The sequence below is a fragment of the Dermacentor andersoni genome, chromosome 2 (assembly GCF_023375885.2).
Source record: "Dermacentor andersoni chromosome 2, qqDerAnde1_hic_scaffold, whole genome shotgun sequence".
In the NCBI taxonomy this organism is placed as follows: domain Eukaryota; kingdom Metazoa; phylum Arthropoda; class Arachnida; order Ixodida; family Ixodidae; genus Dermacentor; species Dermacentor andersoni.
Genome location: NC_092815.1, coordinates 221,920,570 through 221,939,837, shown reverse-complemented (window position 1 = coordinate 221,939,837; position 19,268 = coordinate 221,920,570). Strand labels below are relative to the sequence as shown.

The 19,268-nt window shown below is 46.3% G+C and overlaps 1 protein-coding gene across 2 annotated transcripts in view; it reads right to left on the bottom strand.

Annotated features, from left to right (window-relative positions):
• The window catches only part of LOC126539989 (heparan-sulfate 6-O-sulfotransferase 3-B-like), a 137,567-nt gene that overhangs the window by 6,858 nt on the left and 111,441 nt on the right, over positions 1-19,268 (bottom strand). For both annotated transcript variants that reach the window (XM_072286621.1, XM_050186819.3), the window contains one exon: positions 2,854-2,951. In XM_072286621.1, the coding sequence (XP_072142722.1) occupies positions 2,861-2,951 (91 nt within the window). In that variant the 3' untranslated portion in view covers positions 2,854-2,860. The remainder of the gene's footprint in view (positions 1-2,853; positions 2,952-19,268) is intronic.

Here is a 19,268-nt window from a genome sequence, read left to right as displayed (position 1 = left end):
AAGCATGAAGTGCATCTTCAGCCGTGGCGTCTTCATGGAAACTGCCGCTGCGATAGCAGAGAAGCATCCGTGAGCATAAACAGAAAGGATCTGATACCATCTCGTGTCTGTTTGGAAGGTTCTGTTTGCAGTGAGCCCTCGGCGACAAACTCGGAACTCGGTACCCGTGATCAAACTGTGATATGAAAGAAAGGCACGTATTCGAGTGGGTCAACTATTGCAAATGGATGAAGTTCATTATTTTTTCGTGCACACACATTAAAATTATTCTGTTAAAATGTGTTTTAAGATTATCACACTAGAAACCAACGTTTTGGTGGAATTTGACCGAGGATGTATCATGAAAATAGTATGTGCCGACTCAGAAATGAAGGCGTGTTCTTTTCCATTCTGTCCCCAAAGCCATGCCTATCGTGCACCAGCTAACCCTAGTTCACACGGACTCTCCCGTGCTTCCGAATCTTGCTGGCAAACTGTCGACGCCGCTCATCGCGCGGTTTTACTGCCGAAAATAAAGTTGCTGTTGCAAAGAGTAGTTTGTTTTTTAGCTCTCTCAAGTAGGTGAGATGCCCTGCACGCACAGGCACCATTCGAGACCTAAGAATGCATAATCTTTCAACGCGTCGCGCATGTCTGGTTGGTCGTGGCATATTCACTGCCACTATCATAAGCTAATTTTATCGATGTTAACAGCCCTTTCGATCGAGTTATTTTACATTTCTTTATTTTGTAAAGCTTCATACCCGGGTGCCAGATATACAATGTTTAGAAAATCGTACCGCGAAGAATTTTATGAGCATGGAAGCTAGCAAAACGTGTTTCCTAGGAGCTTCGCAGTTACCTGGATTGGGATGTACGCTAGTGCGGCACAGCGCATGACACATGAAGACACCTCTGATTGTTGTCGCACAAGTGATACCTTAATAGAGTTCAAGGCTAGACATACAATAATAACATGTTACTACATGTATACGTTAGGTATCGATAATGTTCAGACTTGACTTGCCTCCTATTTCCATTGTGGGCCGAGCTGCGGGAGCGCCTCTTGGCCCATCACCGTTCGATATTGCAGCTATATCGAAGCTAAATGATTTGTGATGACATGCTATGAAGTTTCCCAATCCAAGCAACCTGTTGACACCTCTCTGGAAAGTGCAAAAACTTGCCACTCGTAGTCAACAGCACGTTTGCCATGCACCCTCCAACGTGATCCCACATATCGGCATGGCACTGGACGACAGACAGAGCTGTGATCACAAAATGGCAGCAGCCTCAATAAAACGGTCTATAGGGAAGACCAATATGACAGCTTTTGGCAACATGGTCATTGCATGGCCTTCAAACACCACACCCACTGATTGGCAGAATGTTAAGTTATTCGCGACACCATGTGACTGCCACCCCTGCTTTTGGTGACATATTCAGTCTCCTTTTTCACATCCAAAACTGCCCTATGCTTGACATGCATTTTGAATGGTATGTTTAAAAGGTATTGTAATTAATGAGGCCCTGAGCCACTTCTTTATTAAAGTCGAGAAATGCATATGAAGTTGAATTAGACTATTTAAGAAATACTTTACCACAAAGAGTTCTTCAATGCGTTGGAGCAAGAGTGGAGTTATTGGCCATCAAAAATACTGTTCACGGTGCCTCCACTCCTTCTTCAATGACTTGCACTGCAAAGGCTAAAGCGGAATGGGGCATGCCCACAACGCTCCACTAACTGAATGTCACCGTGGCGTACAGTTCAAATTTGATTTTGGATGTTCAAGTAGACGCCACTATTTCCAATTTTGGCGCCTATGATGTGCCAAATGCAGTTGACCTCAGCAAGCCACAGTGCGCTCGGCCAGTGGACTTGTCACGGCACCCCGCGGTGGCCACGGTATTTATGCTACGTGGCAGACCACAGCTACATGCAACTGCAGTCTTAAGTTTCGTGTGGTTTGAGGCTGGTTGAGCGCTCAAAACTAGTTTAAATTAGCGAGACCTGGAGGTTACAATACCGATAAGCAGAACGACCAAGGTTTAAGGCCTAAGCAGGCGGCCATGGCCAAATGTGAGCAGACGACAGTCGGCTTCTTCTGGAAGCACGTAATTATTATCGAAATTCGAAAGAAGATCTTCACTTACTTCAGCCTGTTTATTAAACTGCATCAATATAGACAGTGACAGTAGGTGAAGAAACACAATGGTTTCTGTTGAAAAGAGAGCATTTGAGAAAAAGGTGACTTCGTGCTCTGCTTCCGAGATTCACGTGCTGCACATGACGGCAAAATTTGGCCGATATGTTTACAGCAGCATGTGCTATCAGTAGACTGCGTTTTCTCACGAAGCCCAAGGAGTGGTTCAAGGCCCCTTTATATATTTGCGACACTCTCAAGAATGTGAGGTTTCGTACCATAATTATGGAGTGAACGGCTACATAAAAATGCAGAAAATTTGAACTACAAAATTTTTGCGTCAGTACTCTTTTAAGCTTTTTCAAATAATGTGCACATAGCAAAGCTGTGTGATGGCAGCAATGTGGTTGCCACCACTGCAACTCTTTATTTAGAAAACACTCCTTCAGACAAGTTTAGAAAATTTTGCTGTTGCAGTCCTCTACAATGTTCTGAAAACATTCCAAGCATCATATTTATAAGGCCACTAATAAACTAGCACTGCAACTTCTCGTCAGAGCTTGCACAATGCCTGAACTTTGACGTGTAGTGAATGCGGGAGTGAATGGGTGAACTCACGCTTAACTGCTTCCTGCACTGTCAAAGTGAGGTCAAAAGTTGTGCACTCCTTCAACTTGAGTAGAAAGCGCAGCAAAATATAGCAAGCAACCTTGTCGCCGTGATCACCCACCTGGCTGCTAGCTGGGTCCACGTTCCTCAAGGCGCCGCAGCCGCTCGAACATCAGCTTGCGGGCATAGTCGTACAATTGCACATCTAAGTGGTTCAGCCTGCAACCCAAAATGCCCATGTTATAGGCTGAGTGTGCCACACTTTACAGTGCGAGCCTTTTTTTTTTTTGCTCTCATAGAACTTATACAGTGCTGCCGCATGAGCCCTGCCATCTCTGTGACCATGCAGAAAGACCACCGAAGGTACTTCTGGCCTCCCTACAGCAGACAGTGCAGATGTCATGAGCCAAGACAGAAACAGGGAAAAGAAGAATAAGAAAAGGGCAAGAAAGCGTGAGGTGGCAGTGATAAAGAAAAAAAAGTGAAAAATACGAATGTGTCCGATTGAAAAGAACGAAAGATATGAAAGAAGTGGAAAAATGCACATGGGGCTAGTGGCCAACGCTGCAAAAGGACATGTAGCAGAAGAGAACAGCCCTGCTACACTCTGGGACGACAGGCAGCAGAAGGAGCTGGAGGACGGGTGGATCGCAGAGACGGTGGCAATCCAGTGGCAGTTGTGCCGCGGCTGTGACCCATGAGCTGAGCAGGTGCTTCACCGGATACCCCAGCTACAGGCTGATTTCTGGGACTCCCTGCAGCTATGATCCGCAGGCTAGCGCAGTCAGCTAGGTGATCCATGCGCCTCAGTCACTTCACCCCACTGACCAGGTCAACCGTGGACTGAACGGCATAGACAGCGGCGTCAAATCCACGATGCATCGGCGGGCCCAACAACTTTTCGTTGGAAGCAGCTATGACTAGGTGATGCAGCAGCACCAGACTTCAGAGAATAAGTACTTTCAACTAACTCACTCTGTGTATACACAGAGTGAGTTAGTTTGTTGTTGTTAGTTAGAGTGCAGTTTGTTGTTTGTTATGGTTTGCTGCTTGGTTTGTAGTGCATGCTTATATATGACAGATGTATTTTCCTTTTATGTTTATGCTCCATTAAAGGGTTTTCATAACTCAATAGTTCCTTGCATCGTGTTTAACACCTTGAGACCTTGAAAGCAGAAAAGCGCTGTTTTCACTTTCTCAATGTATTATTATCACCAGTGACATAACACTTTTGATCAAAGCACAAACAAAATGTTAGTGCTGGTGATAGTTCACATAGGGCCTTTATTTGCATTAACGGCAGTGAGTGAATACTCAAACTAGGAGTGTGTGCAACTTCCAATGTAGCGACACCCGACTGCACACACTTTCAAAGCAAAGCTTTGTGAACAGATACAATCCGTTCTCGTGCATCTCAACAACATGTGGCAGCATCATTGGTTTGCGAGCGCCTGCCTCTAACCATAGTAATTGCAGGCTTACAGGAAAACCATGTGGCTGCGCATTTCATGGTTTGAGAGAAGAAAAAAAAGAGATGTCAGCTTTCGTGACGCTCGTAACTCCCAAAAGAAACATGCGACAGGGCCAAATCTAAAGTACGCAAACACAGGTATGAGCATGCGGCAGTAAACTAGGTGAAGCAACAATCTAAACCATCCCGGTGGTTTAGTGCTAACATAGTGCTAAGCAAAAAATTTGCTCTAGCAAAAGCTGAGGAGTGGCAGGACAATAACCATCTTTTTTTTAAACTCAAAAGGGATTGCAGCATCTCTTGTTTCCATTTCATGGTGCTGAAGGGTACACAGAGATCACACAGTCTCAGCGGACACTTTTTTAGCTGTACAATGCCACACTTTAACTCATATCAACGTTAAAAGATCTTGCAGCCCAGATGGCATTCCAAATACCTTGCTCAAGAGATATGCAGAATCGGTCTCGAAATACTTCTTACTTATTTTTAAAAATCTTTAGAATCGTCTGACGTGCCGAAAGACTGGAAATGGCAAGGATTGTTCCGATTCTCAAATCGACTGATGCAACAAAGCCATCAAATTACATACCAATCTCACTAACTTGCACATCTTGCAAAATTCTCGAATATATCAGACTAAAACACATCGCAACTTTTGTGGAAGATAACGCACTTAACAGCAACCAACATGGTTTCAGAAAAGGACTGTCGACTGTTATGCAACTGATACAAACTGTGCATGATTTCGCTCTAACAATTAGATAACTGCGGGCAGACTGATATAATATTTTTATAGCTATCAAAGGCCTTCGACCTAGTATCACATCCTAAACTCCTGGGCAAACTACAACACATTCTAGAGTCTGGCAGCATAATAAACAGGATAAAAGCTTAACTTTCAGGTCAACAGCAATTCATTGAAACCTAAAGTCAAATGGAATTGCATAGAGGTGTCATCAGGCATACCACAAGGTACAGTCTTAGCACCAACTCTACTTTGACTATACATCAATGACATGGCAGATAGCACGAAATCAACGGTGCGCATGTACGCAGACGATTGCATTATACATAGGGAAGTTAGGAATCATAATAATCAAGTAACACCAAATTACAAACTTGCATAAATAGCAAATTGGTGTCAGGCATGGCAAATGAAGATTAATTCAGACAAGACTGCTTTTATGAGAGTAAGCAGACAAAAAGACCCACCAAAATTCACCTACATGATCGAGTAGCACAAATTAAAAATTGTTGACAGATTATAAATACTTGCGTACTGTGCTATCCTCTGACATGAAATGGGTCAAACATGTGTCACACATATTGTCACGTGGTAGTGACTGTGAAGAAAACAGCCAAACTGAGAAAGACGAAACTAGCGTTTTATTGGGCGAACTTGTGCCCTCAAGAACAGGCTACACTCAAAGAACGGCGACAGAGGCAAACACAGTCAGCGATCGTCGAAAATCTGATCAGCGGGTGAAGCGCGTCGGCTTTTATAGATCAGTCGTCGAATGTTCCAGAGTAACCGCTGGGACCCGCGTGTCTTCCACAATGTTCTACATTATTCGCGTCGTGCACACATGCAATCAGATTACACAAGTTTCGGTCACAGACAGTGGATGGAACCATCGATAACATTCCAGAAACTTCCCACACATGCAAGCATGTCCTGTGCTGTGCGATAACATTTGTTAGGCTGTGAAACGTAAAGCCCTATAAAGACAAGTACACATGTCAATACCCCCCTCTTAAAAAGCATAGACCCGATGCTGCAAACAAACGAAAGTAATAAAGAAAAGCAGTCGTAGCAAAGAAAACAAAAATGAGGAAGTTCATCAGCGTGCGTAAAAGGGCTTCAGACGCACTACGTGGACCACTTCAGATCGTGCCCCGCGCCGCTGTGACAGCGAAATGCCGTCTGGCACGACCTCATAGTCCAGTTTGCCAACCTGTCGGATGATCTTGTATGCTCCGAAATAATGTCGCAATAGTTTCTCACTGAGTCCTTGTCGACGTATTAGGGTCCAAAACTAAACACGGTCACCGGGCTGGTACTTGACGAAGCGTCGTCGGAGGTTGTAGTGTCGGCAGTCGGTACGCTGCTGGTTCTTGATCCGTAGGCGGGCGAGCTGTCGGGCTTCTTTGGCGCGCTGGAGATAGGTAGGGACGTCAAGATTCTCCTCGTCAGTGACGTGCGGCAGCATGGCGTCGAGCGTCGTCGTCGGGTTCCTGATGTAAACCAGCTTAAACGGTGTCATCTGTGTTGTTTCTTGTACCGCCATGTTGTAAGCGAAGGTTACGTACGGCAGGACGGCATCCCAGGTCTTCTGTTCGACGTCGACGTATACTGCTAGCATGTCGGCGAGGGTTTTATTCAGGCGCTCCCTAAGACCATTCGTTTGTGGGCGCTAGGCAGTTCTCCTGTGCCTTGTCTGACTGTACTGAAGAATGGCTTGGGTGAGCTCCGCTGTAAAGGCCGTTCCTCTGTCGGTGATGAGGACTTCTGGGGCACCATGTCGCAGCAGAATGTTTCCGCTGAAAAATTTTGCCACTTCGGCTGCGCTGCCTTTTGGTAGAGCTTTAGTTTCAGCGAAGCGGGTGAAGTAGTCCGTCGCCACGATGATCCACTTATTTCCGGCCGTTGACGTCGAAAACGGTCCCAACAAGTCCATCCTGATCTGCTGAAAAGATCGGCAAGGAGGCTTGATCGGCTGTAGTAATCCGGCTGGCCTTGTGGGTGGTGTCTTGCGTCGCTGACAGTCTCGGCATGTCTTGACGTAACGGGCAACGTCGGCGGTTAGGCACAGCCAGTAAACCTTTCTTGTATCCTCGATAGCGTCCGGGAGAAGCCAAGGTGCCCAGCGGTCGGATCGTCCTGTAGGGCGCGCAGTACTTCTGGACGCAGCGCCGACGAGACAAGAAGGTAGTTGGCGCGGGCTGGTGAGAAGTTCTTCTTCACGAGTAGATTGTTTTGAAGCGTGAAGGAAGATAATCCGCGCTTAAATGCCCTGGGGACAATGTCGGTGTGCCCTTCCAAATATTCGACGAGGCCTTTTAGCTCCAGGTCTGCCCGTTGCTGTTCAGCAAAGTCTTCCGCGCTTATCATTCCAAGGAAGGCGTCATCATTCTCGTCATCTTGCGGCAGCGGGTCAATGGGGGCGCGTGATAGGCAATCGGCATCGAAGTGTTTTCGTCCGGACTTGTAGGTTACAGTGATGTCGTAGTCTTGTAGTCTGAGGCTCCACCGCGCCAGTCGTCCTGAAGGATCCTTTATATTCGCTAGCCAACACAACGCGTGATGGTTGCTGACGACTTGGAATGGCCTGCCATAAAGATAAGCGCGAAATTTAGCTGTAGCCCAAACTATGGCGAGGCATTCCTTTTCAGTCGTAGAATAGTTGACTTCCGCTTTTGACAGCGACCGGCTAGCGTAAGCTATCACCTGTTCGACTCCGTTTCTCCTCTGGACTAGAACGGCACCGAGGCCTAGGCTACTGGCGTCGGTATGGATTTCTGTATCGGCGTGCTCGTCGAAGTGCGCAAGTACCGGCGGCGACTGCATGCGTCGTTTGAGTTCTTCAAATGCGTCGGCCTGCGGTGTTTCCCACTTAAACTCAACATCACATTTAGTTAGACGTGTCAACGGCTCAGCGATGCGTGAAAAGTCCTTGACAAAGCGCCTGTAGTAGGCACACATTCCAAGGAATCTACGCACTGCCTTCTTGTCGATGGGTTGCGGGAACTGTGAGATGGCAGCTGTCTTTTGCTGATTACGTGGCCTAGGAACAGAAGGTCATCGTAAGCGAAGCGGCATTTTGCCGGCTTCAGAGTAAGCCCAGATGACTTGATGGCCTCTAGTACTGTCGCAAGCCGCCTTAGGTGATCGTCGAAATTTCCGGCAAAGATGACGACGTCATCCAAGTAAACGAGACAGGTCTGCCACTTCAATCCTGCTAAAAGCGTGTCCATCACGTGCTGGAACGTTGCAGGCGCCGAGCACAGTCCGAATGGCATAACCTTGAACTCGCAGAGGCCGTCTGGGGTGATGAAGATCTCTTTCGTCGACTTCTATTTGTCAATAGCAAGATTTGAGGTGCATCGACGAGAAGTATTTAGCGTTGCAGAGACGATCCAACGCGTCGTCTATCCGTGGGAGGGGGTATACATCCTTCTTCGTGATCTTGTTCAGACGACGATAATCGACGCAGAAACGTAGGGTTCCGTCCTTTTTCTTCACCAAGACTACAGGAGATGCCCACGGGCTTTTGGACGGCTGGATGATGTTCTCGCACAGCATTTCGTCGACTTGGTGCCTTATAGCCTCACGTTCTCGTGTAGAAACTCGATAAGGGCACTGGCGGAGTGGTCGAGCACACTCTTTGGTTATTATGCAATGCTTTGCGACTGACGTTTGTCGAATCCTTGATGACGTCGAGAAGCAGCCTTTGTATCGTCGGAGCAGACTTCTGAGCTGTTCTTGCCTAATCATGGGGAGACTTCGATTAATGTCGTAGTCTGGTTCGGGAACCATGGTCGTCGAGGTAGATGCGGCGGAATCCGAGAGGACAAACACATTAGTGGTTTCCAGAATTTCGATGTACGCGATCGTCGTGCCCTTGTTGATGTGCCTGAACTCCTGGCTGAAGTTTGTCAGCAACACTTCAGTTTTTCCTCCGTGCAGTCGAGCGATCCCACTTGGGACGCAAATATCACGGTCGAGCAGTAGACGTTCGTCACCCTCGATGACGCCTTCTATGTCGGCAGGTGTTTTGGTGCCGACGGAAATGACAATGCTGAAGCGAGGCGGGATGCTGACTTGACTTTCGAGCACACTTAAGGCATGGTGACTACGAGAGCTCTCCGGCGGTATCGCTCCATCTCCCGATAGCGTTATCGACTTCGACTTCAGGTCGATGATTGCGCCGTATTGGTTCAGGAAGTCCATGCCGAGAATGACGTCTCGTGAACACTGTTGGAGGATAATGAAGGTGGCAGGGTAAGTTCGGTCATGAACGGAAATTCTTGCCGTGCAGATTCCAGTGAGCGTGATGAGGTGCTCTCCAGCGGTATGTGTTTCCTTCTTTGTCCTTTGTTGTTTGCGCGGTTACATGATGCATTCCAACATCCTGCAGCAAATGCGGGATGAAAAAAGAAAATGTTTCTTTTCATGGGAAATTTAACCTGCGTAATGATCGCACCCCTGAATTTACGTCAATCTTTTTGACAAAAAAGTGCGATCATTATGCAAGTAAATATGGTAGGTCATAAACTGCAGAAGAGTACGCATTTGGGCTGGTTGGTTCATGATTACGAGCAATAAAAAACAGCACTAACCAACAGGACGAGTGAAGGGACACAGACAACAGCGCTGACTAACAACCAAAGTGTCTTTATTCTTTCAGTCAGCATATATATACTCCGCTGCTATCTCAAACCACAGAATCAACAGGATTGGGCATGTGCAGGGGGGGGGGGGGGGGGATATCTATTAATGCAATAGGAAGGCAATCTCCTTCAGAAGGAGAGAAATAGAGGGAAGGCTTACACATGCTTCGCCGCTAACATGCATGTGGAAAGCTTCGGAAAGAAGGCTTGCGCGGTCATCACGGTATTTTGACAGGTAGGTCACATCCTTGAAAGACTGCTTGCAGCCGTATTCATTGCAATGCAGTGGTAACTGACTATCTTTAGCTCGTTTTTGAACTTTGTTTGAGTGCTCGCGCATGCGGTCATTGATGTACCGCCCCGTTTGGCCTATATAAGAACGCTTGCATGAAAGGGGAATCATCAAACTCACATTATAACACCACCACCGTACCACGTGCTCCCTATAGTATACTAGAACTACGCTCCGCATACTCTTGCTTTTGTTGCTGAGGCGGTTTCTAGGCTGTCCAATAGCATTACAGCTGCTGCAAATAAATCTGCAACAATTCAGCACAAGTCACTGACACCTGCGAAGCATTAGTAAGATCTTGATTAGGAATAACTGGTTCATATTTAGAACTGAGGTTGAACAGCGTGAATAAAATAATGACATGAAGAAAGAAATACCACAGACAAGTGCTTGTATGCGGTATTTGTTTCTTCATGTTCTTGTTTTATTTGCGATATTCAACCTCAGTTCTAACTGGAGAAGCAGCACTGGTTAAGCTTAACAGCCAAGGCGATGTGGCTGTAGTAACTGAAATTCACTACTGGGTGGCATGCCAGCAAACTGGTGCAAGAAGTTTACTGCTGATTGAGTGGCTTATCGGTGATTTGGCTAGACTGAGCGCAGTAGAAGAGACATTCAGGTCTGCAAGCAACTGGCCAACAACTAGAGCTAGCATGCCTATCCAGTTTGTCTGTATGCTTATTGGGCGGAACAAATTAAAAGCACCAAGCTGAATTTGCATGACACAGCCTGAACTGCTTGCATTGTGTAGTTAATGTCACTTTGGATCACAAGGCACACGAACGTGAAACACTACAGGAGCCTTGACCATCGCAAAATTTTACCGACCGACAAAATGAATTTTCTGTACTGCTGGCATTGTGAAAATGTTGAACTTGCATTTCTTCATGAAAAAACCTCAATACGTAATAGCATTTTGAACTTTGAAAATAAGCTGCTTCTACATCTGCAAGTAAATTGTACCCTTTATTATTTTTTTTTAGGTTTGTCAGCTTCTGGCTGTTGTGTCAAGGTTTTATTCAAATCCGACAATCCAAACTACGTATTCGCCCAAAAATTATTTCACAGTTTCTCTTTTTTTTTTTTTTGCTTAGAGTTAGCATTACCCCAAAAAATTATATCTGTACTAGCCTACTAAAAAGACTAGCTGCAAATCTTCGTGACTCACATTATTTTTCTTAAAATTAAAACTTCAAATAATGCACAGTAAGAATCAAGCTGACATAACCGAAATGCCGTAAGTATCACCAGAAGACCCCTACTGAAACGGAATAAAATTGAAAGATCAAACAACGTATACCAGATGAGGCTAGTAAATTTTAGTGATATTTGTCCAACTTAGAAGAGCCTATTGAGCCTTTTTTACGCAGCAGTTTGCTCTAGAGAAATGAGATGGCACTTTCGGCGGTGCGCCGCACATTGGTTCAGCAAAAGCACATGAATACAAAACCATTACCTCTTCTGCCCTGCTTTTATGCGATCAGCTGTCGGAAATACAAATGGATCTGTGTTAATGCACTGTGCACCATTCATAGAGGAGTGGAGTGAAGACGTGTGCAGTAGTTGGCTGCAAGAATTGTGGCTGGCATATTAAGGAATGGAATGAATCTGTGTGTTCAAGTTCAGAGACCGCTGCTACATAAGAACTGCCTGTGTTGCCGGCTCTTTGCAATGCATGGCTTCTCTCGAGGACAAAAAAATTCACTCATCTGCCAGCGTCGTAGAGTTAACCTCCAAGGAAAGGACTTCAACCCAAGAATGTCAGCAGGAGTGAGTCTGCTCACCGTACGGTGACAAAGCGAGTAGCACCGCTTCTTGGCACCTCTACGGGGTTCCCGGAGTGCCTTCCCTGCGTCCGTTTCTTTTCAGTGGGAGTGGCAGCACCGAAGTAACCATGTCGCTAAGACATTGCTGGCTTGCTCTGCAGGTTGGCTACTATTCTCCTGTCTACGGTTTCCGTTCTAATAGTCTTTGTCTAATTGTGCTGCCACTCCCAATGAAATGCTCTGAAATTTAGTGCACGTTGTGGTGTTGCTTGCAACTTTTGGTGGCGGGAGATATAGAGAGTAATCCTGGCCCCTCAACTCAGGATATGCTTCAGCTTATCTTGGACAAGCAGGCATTGATGGATGATAGAATTGCATGTTTCGAGTGAAAACTAGACACGGCGGCGCAGTCATGCACTAAGCTACTTGCACTTGAACGCAATGTGCGCAATCTTGAGTGCACTATCAGATTACAGGAGAAAAAAGTTAATGACTTAGAAGATAGAGCTAGACGCAATATTATGGTTTTTGGTGTACCGGAGAGTCCAAATGAGGCGCAGAAAGATATAGAAGGCAAAGTAATTAAGGGTGTGTTTGGTGACTGCCTTGGTGTGGCAGTGTCTTCAGTGGAAAGGATTCATAGGCTCGGCCAAAAGAAGGCAAACCGAGATAGACACATTATCCTGAAGCTATACAACTACAGTGAGAAAATGGCCATTTTAAGAACTGCAAGAAACTTAAGGATACAAAGATAACACTATCTGATGACTACTCAAAAGAAACAGTGCAAAAACGAAGGCTACTTTGGCGTTCAGCGCAGTCTGGCGCAAGAGTAAAACTCGTGCATAACCTCTTTATCGGCGACGCTGCATATACATGGGACTTGACGGCAAACAGACGGGCCGAAGCACGCACTAACCGCCAATCTGGGCGGCATGAGTGTTCATGACCACAGAAGCCTCAAGAAATAAGGCTACTAAATATAAATGTGCAAAGCATTGTTAATAAGCTAGAACAATCCGGATGCCTAACTTTAAAGTGGTTGGCATCACGGAAATGTGGTTACAACGTGACATCAAAAATGAAGAAGTTTTCCCCAATTATTTTTATGTCATCATAATGACAGGACAAGGGGCAGTGGTGTTGCCTTGTTAATCAAGAACTCAATTAAGTACAAACCACTTCCTGTCATTGAGGATCACGAGAGCATATGATGCAAATTATTCATGGATAGATTCGTTTTAGTCATCATCATCAGCCTGGTTACGCCCACTGCAGGGCAAAGGCCTCTCCCATACTTCTCCAACTACCCCGGTCATGTACTAATTGTGGCCACGTCGTCCCTGCAAACTTCTTAATTTCATCCGCCCACCTAACTTTCTACTGCCTTCTGCTACGCTTCCCTTCTCTTGGAATCCATTCTGAAACTCTTAATGACCATCGGTTATCTTCCCTCCTCATTACGTGTCCTGCCCATGCCCATTTCATTTTCTTGATTTCAACTAAGATATCATTAACTCGCGTTTGTTCCCTCACCCAATCTGCTCTTTTCTTATCCCTTAACGTTACACCTATCATTCTTCTTTCCATAGCTCGTTGCGTCGTCCTCAATTTAAGTAGAACCCTTTTCGTAAGCCTTCAGGTTTCTGCCCCGTACGTGAGTACTGGTAAGACACAGCTGTTATAAACTTTTCTCTTGAGGGATAATGGCAACCTGCTGTTCATGATCTGAGAATGCCTGCCAAACGCACCCCAACCCATTCTTATTCTTCTGATTATTTCAGTCTCATGATCCGGATCCGCAGTCACTACCTGTCCTAAGTAGATGTATTCCCTTACCACTTCCAGTGCCTCACTACCTATCGTAAACTGCTGTTCTCTTCCGAGACTGTTAAACATTACTTCAGTTTCCTGCAGATTAATTTTTAGACCCACCCTTCGGCTTTGCCTCTCCAGGTCAGTGAGCATGCATTGCAGTTGGTCCCCTGAGTTACTAAGCAAGGCAATATCATCAGCGAATCGCAAGTTACTAAGGTATTCTCCATTAACTCTTATCCCCAATTCTCCCCAATCCAGGTCACTGAATACCTCCTGTAAACACGCTGTGAATAGCATTGGAGAGATCGTATCTCCCTGCCTGACGCCTTTCTTTATTGGGATTTTGTTGCTTTTTTAGGGAGGACTACGGTGGCTGTGGAGCCGCTGTAGATATCTTTCAGTATTTTTACATATGGCTCGTCTACACCCTTATTCCGCAATGCCTCCATGACGGCTGAGGTTTCAACTGAATCAAACGCTTTCTCGTAATCAATGAAAGCTATATGTAAAGGTTGGTTATATTCCGCACATTTTTCTATGACCTGAGTGATAGTGTGAATATGGTCTATTGTTGAGTAGTCATTACGGAATCCTGCCTGGTCCTTTGGTTGACGGAAGTCTAAGGTGTTCCTGATTCTATTTGCAATTACCATAGTAAATACTTTATAGGCAACGGACAGTAAGCTGATCGGTCTATAATTTTTCAAGTGTTTGGAGTCCCCTTTCTTATGGATTAGGATTATGTTAGCGTTTTTCCAAGATTCCCGTACGCTCGAAGTCATGAGGCATTGCGTATACAGGGTGGCCAGTTTCTCTAGAACAATCTGCCCACCATCCTTCAACAAATCTGCTGTTACCTGATCCTCCCCAGCTGCCTTTCCCCTCTGTATAGCTCCCAAGGCTTTCTTTACTTCTTCCGGCGTTACCTGTGGGATTTCTAATTCCTCTAGACTACTCTCTCTTCCATGATCATCGTAGGTGCCACTGGTACTGTATAAATCTCTATAGAACTCCTCAGCCCCTTGAACTATCTCATTCATATTAGTAATGATATTGCCGGCTTTGTTTCTTAACGCATACATCTGATTCTTGCCAATTCCTAGTTTCTTCTTCACTGCTTTTAGGCTTCCTCCGTTTATGAGAGCATGTTCAATTCTATCCATATTATACTTCCTTATGTCAGCTGTTTTACGCTTGTTGATTAACTTCGAAAGTTCTGCCAGTTCTATTCTAGCTGTAGGGTTAGAGGCTTTCATACATTGGCGTTTCTTGATCAGATCTTTCGTCTCCTACGATAGCTTACTGGTATCCTGTCTAACGGAGTTGCCACCGACTTCTATTGCACACTCCTTAACCCTTTCGCTGTCGGACCTTTCTGGCCGTGACGCAACCCGAGTGTCGGCTTGGTTTCAGGGAACGAGCATAACAGGGAATGAACATAGCAATTTATTTTTGATTATTACTTATATACAAACAACATAGTCACTGCAATATGCACATTTCAGTGTTCTGCAGCTGTTGTTAGTAAACATCATCATTATCATCAGCCTGACTATAACATCCGTTCAACATCCGAATCTGACGATGCGGAACTCCCCTCTTCCTCGCATGAGACTGTCCGAGTCCGAATCCAAGCTCGGCTGGTATTCTGAATCAGAATTGAGCCACCACTCCAATGAGCAGACGAAGGTCCACGCGCTCAGCCATACGAAAGTAACCGCGCACAGGGAGGATGCGCTTTCAGTCGCCCGCACAACGGAGAGAAATGGGACGTTGCGTGATCAAGAAGACAGGGAGATGGAAAAAGGCTAAAACAAAGTTCGAAGGGCTTTACGTTTACTGCTGCAAGTCGGAAGCGAGGGTGCGGCGAGAGAGCGAAAGCAGCGATCGAGTCACTCTTTTCGGAGAGGCAACGGCGCGGCGCGTGCCTCTGAACATGACGCGCCGTAGCAGACACACCAACAGAATAAAAATAAAAACTTTCAAACCCGCGGAGATGGGAGAACAACCCTTGAACCCATAACCACACGCGCGCGACGCATGATACAGCGAACGCGGAGCCACCGCGCCACTCGGCAAAGAGAGAGGGGCGAGTGGCAGTCGCACCGTACTCTTCAATACGTGACTAACACAGGTCGAGGCGAAAATACGAACTTGTAGAAAGAGTCAACAGATGGAGGGGCCAGTTCAGGAGCGCCAGCTTTGCGCTCAGGCACGAAATTTTGAACGCACGATAGAGAACGTACCGGTACGTCGGTGACACTGTGGGGGGGAAGCGCGAAGATGTACCGGTACGTCCGTGACAGCGAAAGGGTTAATGATGCCCACAAGATCGTCCTTCATTGTTTCAACACTAAGGTCCTCTTCCTGAGTTAAAGCGGAATACCTATTCTGTAGCTTGATCTGGAATTCCTCTATTTTCCCTCTTACCACTAACTCATTTATCGGTTTCTTATGTACCAGTTTCTTCCGTTCTCTCCTCAGGTCTAGGCTAATTCGAGTTCTTACCATCCTATGGTCACTGCAGCGCACCTTGCTGAGCACGTCCACATCTTGTATGATGCCAGGGTTAGCGCAGAGTATGAGGTCTATTTCATTGCTAGTCTCGCCGTTCGGGCACCTCCACGTCCACTTTTGGCTATCCCGCTTGCGGAAGAAGGTATTCATCATCCGCATATTATTCTGTTCTGCAAACTCTACTAATAACTCTACCCTGCTATTCCTAGTGCCTATGCCATATTCCCCCCCTGCCTTGTCTCCAGCCTTCTTCTTGCCTACCTTGGCATTGAAGTCGCCCATCAGTACAGTGTATTTTGTTTGGACTTTACCCATCGCCGATTCCACGTCTTCATAGAAGCTTTCCACTTCCTGGTCATCATGACTGGATGTAGGGGTGCAGACCTGTACGGCCTTCATTTTGTACCTCTTATTAAGTTTCACAACAAGACCTGTGACCCTCTCGTTAGTGCAATAAAATTCCTGTATGTTACCAGCTATATTCTTATGAATAAGGAATCCGACTCCTAGTTCTCGTCTCTCCGCTAAGCCCCGGTAGCACAGGACGTGCCCGCTTTTCAGCACTGTATATGCTTCTTTTGGCCTCCTAACTTCACTGAGCCCTATTATATCCCATTTACTGCCCTCTAATTCCTCCAATAGTACTGCTGGACTCGCCTCACTAGATAACGTTCTAGCGTTAAATGTTGCCAGGTTCATATCCCAATGGCGGCCTGTCCGGAGCCAGGGATTCTTAGCACCCTCTGTGGCGTCGCAGGTCTGACCGCCGCTGTGGTCAGTTGCTTCGCAGCTGCTGGGGACTGAGGGCCGGGGTTTGATTGTCGTGTTCATATAGGAGGTTGTGGCCAAGTACTGCACCATAGTGGCCAATCCTGCTCTGGTGAGGGAGTGCGTTACCGGTTCTGGTCACCGGGATCAGGCCACACTCCAGGCCTGTTTATGCAATTTTATCAACACGCGGATTTTTTTTTCTTCTTTTTTTTTTAATCCGGTGGAAAATTGCGTGGCACCGGGATTCGAACCACGGACCTCTTGCACGCGAGGCGGGTGTTCTACCTCTACGCCACCGCTGCACCCCGTTCGTTTTAATAATTGGTGTTATTTATCGTGCCCCTGGCAGTTCCTCAGAGTTTCTTCAGAAGCTTGATGACTACATTGCAAGCATAACCAACAAACATAGTAGGTTAATACTAATGGGTGATTTTAACATGCCTAGTGTTGATTGGAACGCACGCATATCAAGTCCTGTCGTCAGACTACACGCGGACTGTATGTTGGAAATAATGGTAAAAAAAATTGGAGGACGCTTGAGCTTCGGCTTCAAGAGTGGAACGCGACAGCGTTCCCGTCGACCCGCGAAGGGGTGTAAGAGAATGCGCTATGGTGCAGTGATCACTTACGAGGCGCCCCGCATCGGACTTTGCATTCACCAATCAAGCGGTGAGCGTCGAGCAACGCAGCGTTCGGTGCGGCAATGAAAGTGCGCCTGAGCAAGCGGAATGAATCAAAGAACTCGGTGTCTCGGAGGGGGAAACGATGTACACCAGCCAAACGTCGTGATCGGCACAGGCAGAGAGATAGACAGATAGGGATCTAAGGAAAGGAAGGACGCTTGATTCTGCAACCCATGGGGGAGCACAGCGAAGCGTCGTCAGGGGAGAGGGAGTCCGGGCCGCGACGCACCTCGCACCGGTCCCCCTACAGCCCGAATGCGCGCGTGGCGCGCCACCTGTCGGGGCAGCGCCGTACATAGAGAGGAGGGGGTCTTCTGTGTTTGCCGCAAGATGGCCCTGCATGTGCGGAAAGCGCAGAAGAAATTCGCTACTCGTGTAACTGCAACTTCTGTAAGTTACATGTTCATATTTACTTATATACACCGCAGTATAACTTTCTACGGCTCGTTTCTAAGGCAACACCGCATTCACTAGAGGCGCTTTTGCACCGCTTTGAAGCATCGAACTCGTGGCTGAGTGGTAGTGTCTCCGTCTCACACTCCCGAGGCCCTGGTTCGATTCCCACCCAGCCCATCTTGCAAGTTGTTTTTTATTCATGAAGTGCCTCCCGGGATTTATAGCTCACGGCCAACGCCGCCGACACCGACGACATCGGCTTTTCTGCGACACGAGCTCCTTAACGCTGTCGCGTTCACATAGTCTAATTCAAGTGGTAAATGAACAAACGCGAATGCAGGGCCAATGCCACTTGCTACTTGATCGGGCATCTCTATCGGATGACAGCTTTAATTGCCAAGTCGACGTAGAAAATGGAATATCGGACCATAAAACCATAGCAGCCACCCTTAGGGTAGACGATAAGGGTTTTGCCAAACACTGTAACATGCATGGGCTAAATTTTCAAAGGGGGGATGACACATAAATGCTCGATCATCTACGTAGAGATAGCTCTTGACACGGTAGTGCAGGAAAATGAACTGAATTAAAGACAGCCAAGGCAACTTTCTTTTCAACTACTTTGACCAATTACATGCTAAATAGTCCGGAAAGATTCTAGAGATACTTGACCGGTTCAAAACCAGCAATAAATGCAGTTTGCGGGAACGATAGCATTTGCAGCAAGCCAGACCCTATGGCAAAGGAATTCAATCGTTTATTCTGCTCAGTGTTCTTGCCTGGTCAAATCGACCTACTGATATGGGAATCACGGGACACCTGCGGAGACAAAATTAAAATTTCGAAGGAAGGAGTATTAGAGCTCCTATTAAAACTAAATTGAAAGAAGTCATCAGGGCCAGATGACATACCAAATTAATTTCTGAAACGCTATAGTGACTGGGTTGCAGAATTCCTAGTACAAACTTTTAGGGCATCATTAGACACCGGTACTCTACCTGATGACTGGCTAATGGGCACGGTAGTGTCGATCTTCAAAGAAGGAGACAGATTCAACGTGAACAATTACCGTCCTATTTCTATTACATGCACTGGTTGTAAATTGTTGGAATACATCCTCTGCAAGTATATAACAGATTCCATGGAAAAAAAAATTTATGCTAAACAACATGGATTTCATAGGCACCTCTCCACTGTGACCCAGCTGTTCGAGACAGTTCAATACTTTGCGTCAGCCATAAACAACAAAGACATAGATGTCATAGCCTTAGATTTTTCTAAGGCATTTGACAGGGTTTGCCATGTAAAACTTGTGCGCAAGCTTTGTGACACTGGTCTTAGTCCAAAAATAGTACGATGGGTTCAGGCTTATTTAAAGAATCAACAACAGTTCGTAGAAATTTCTCACGAGCGGTTGTCAAAATTGCCGGT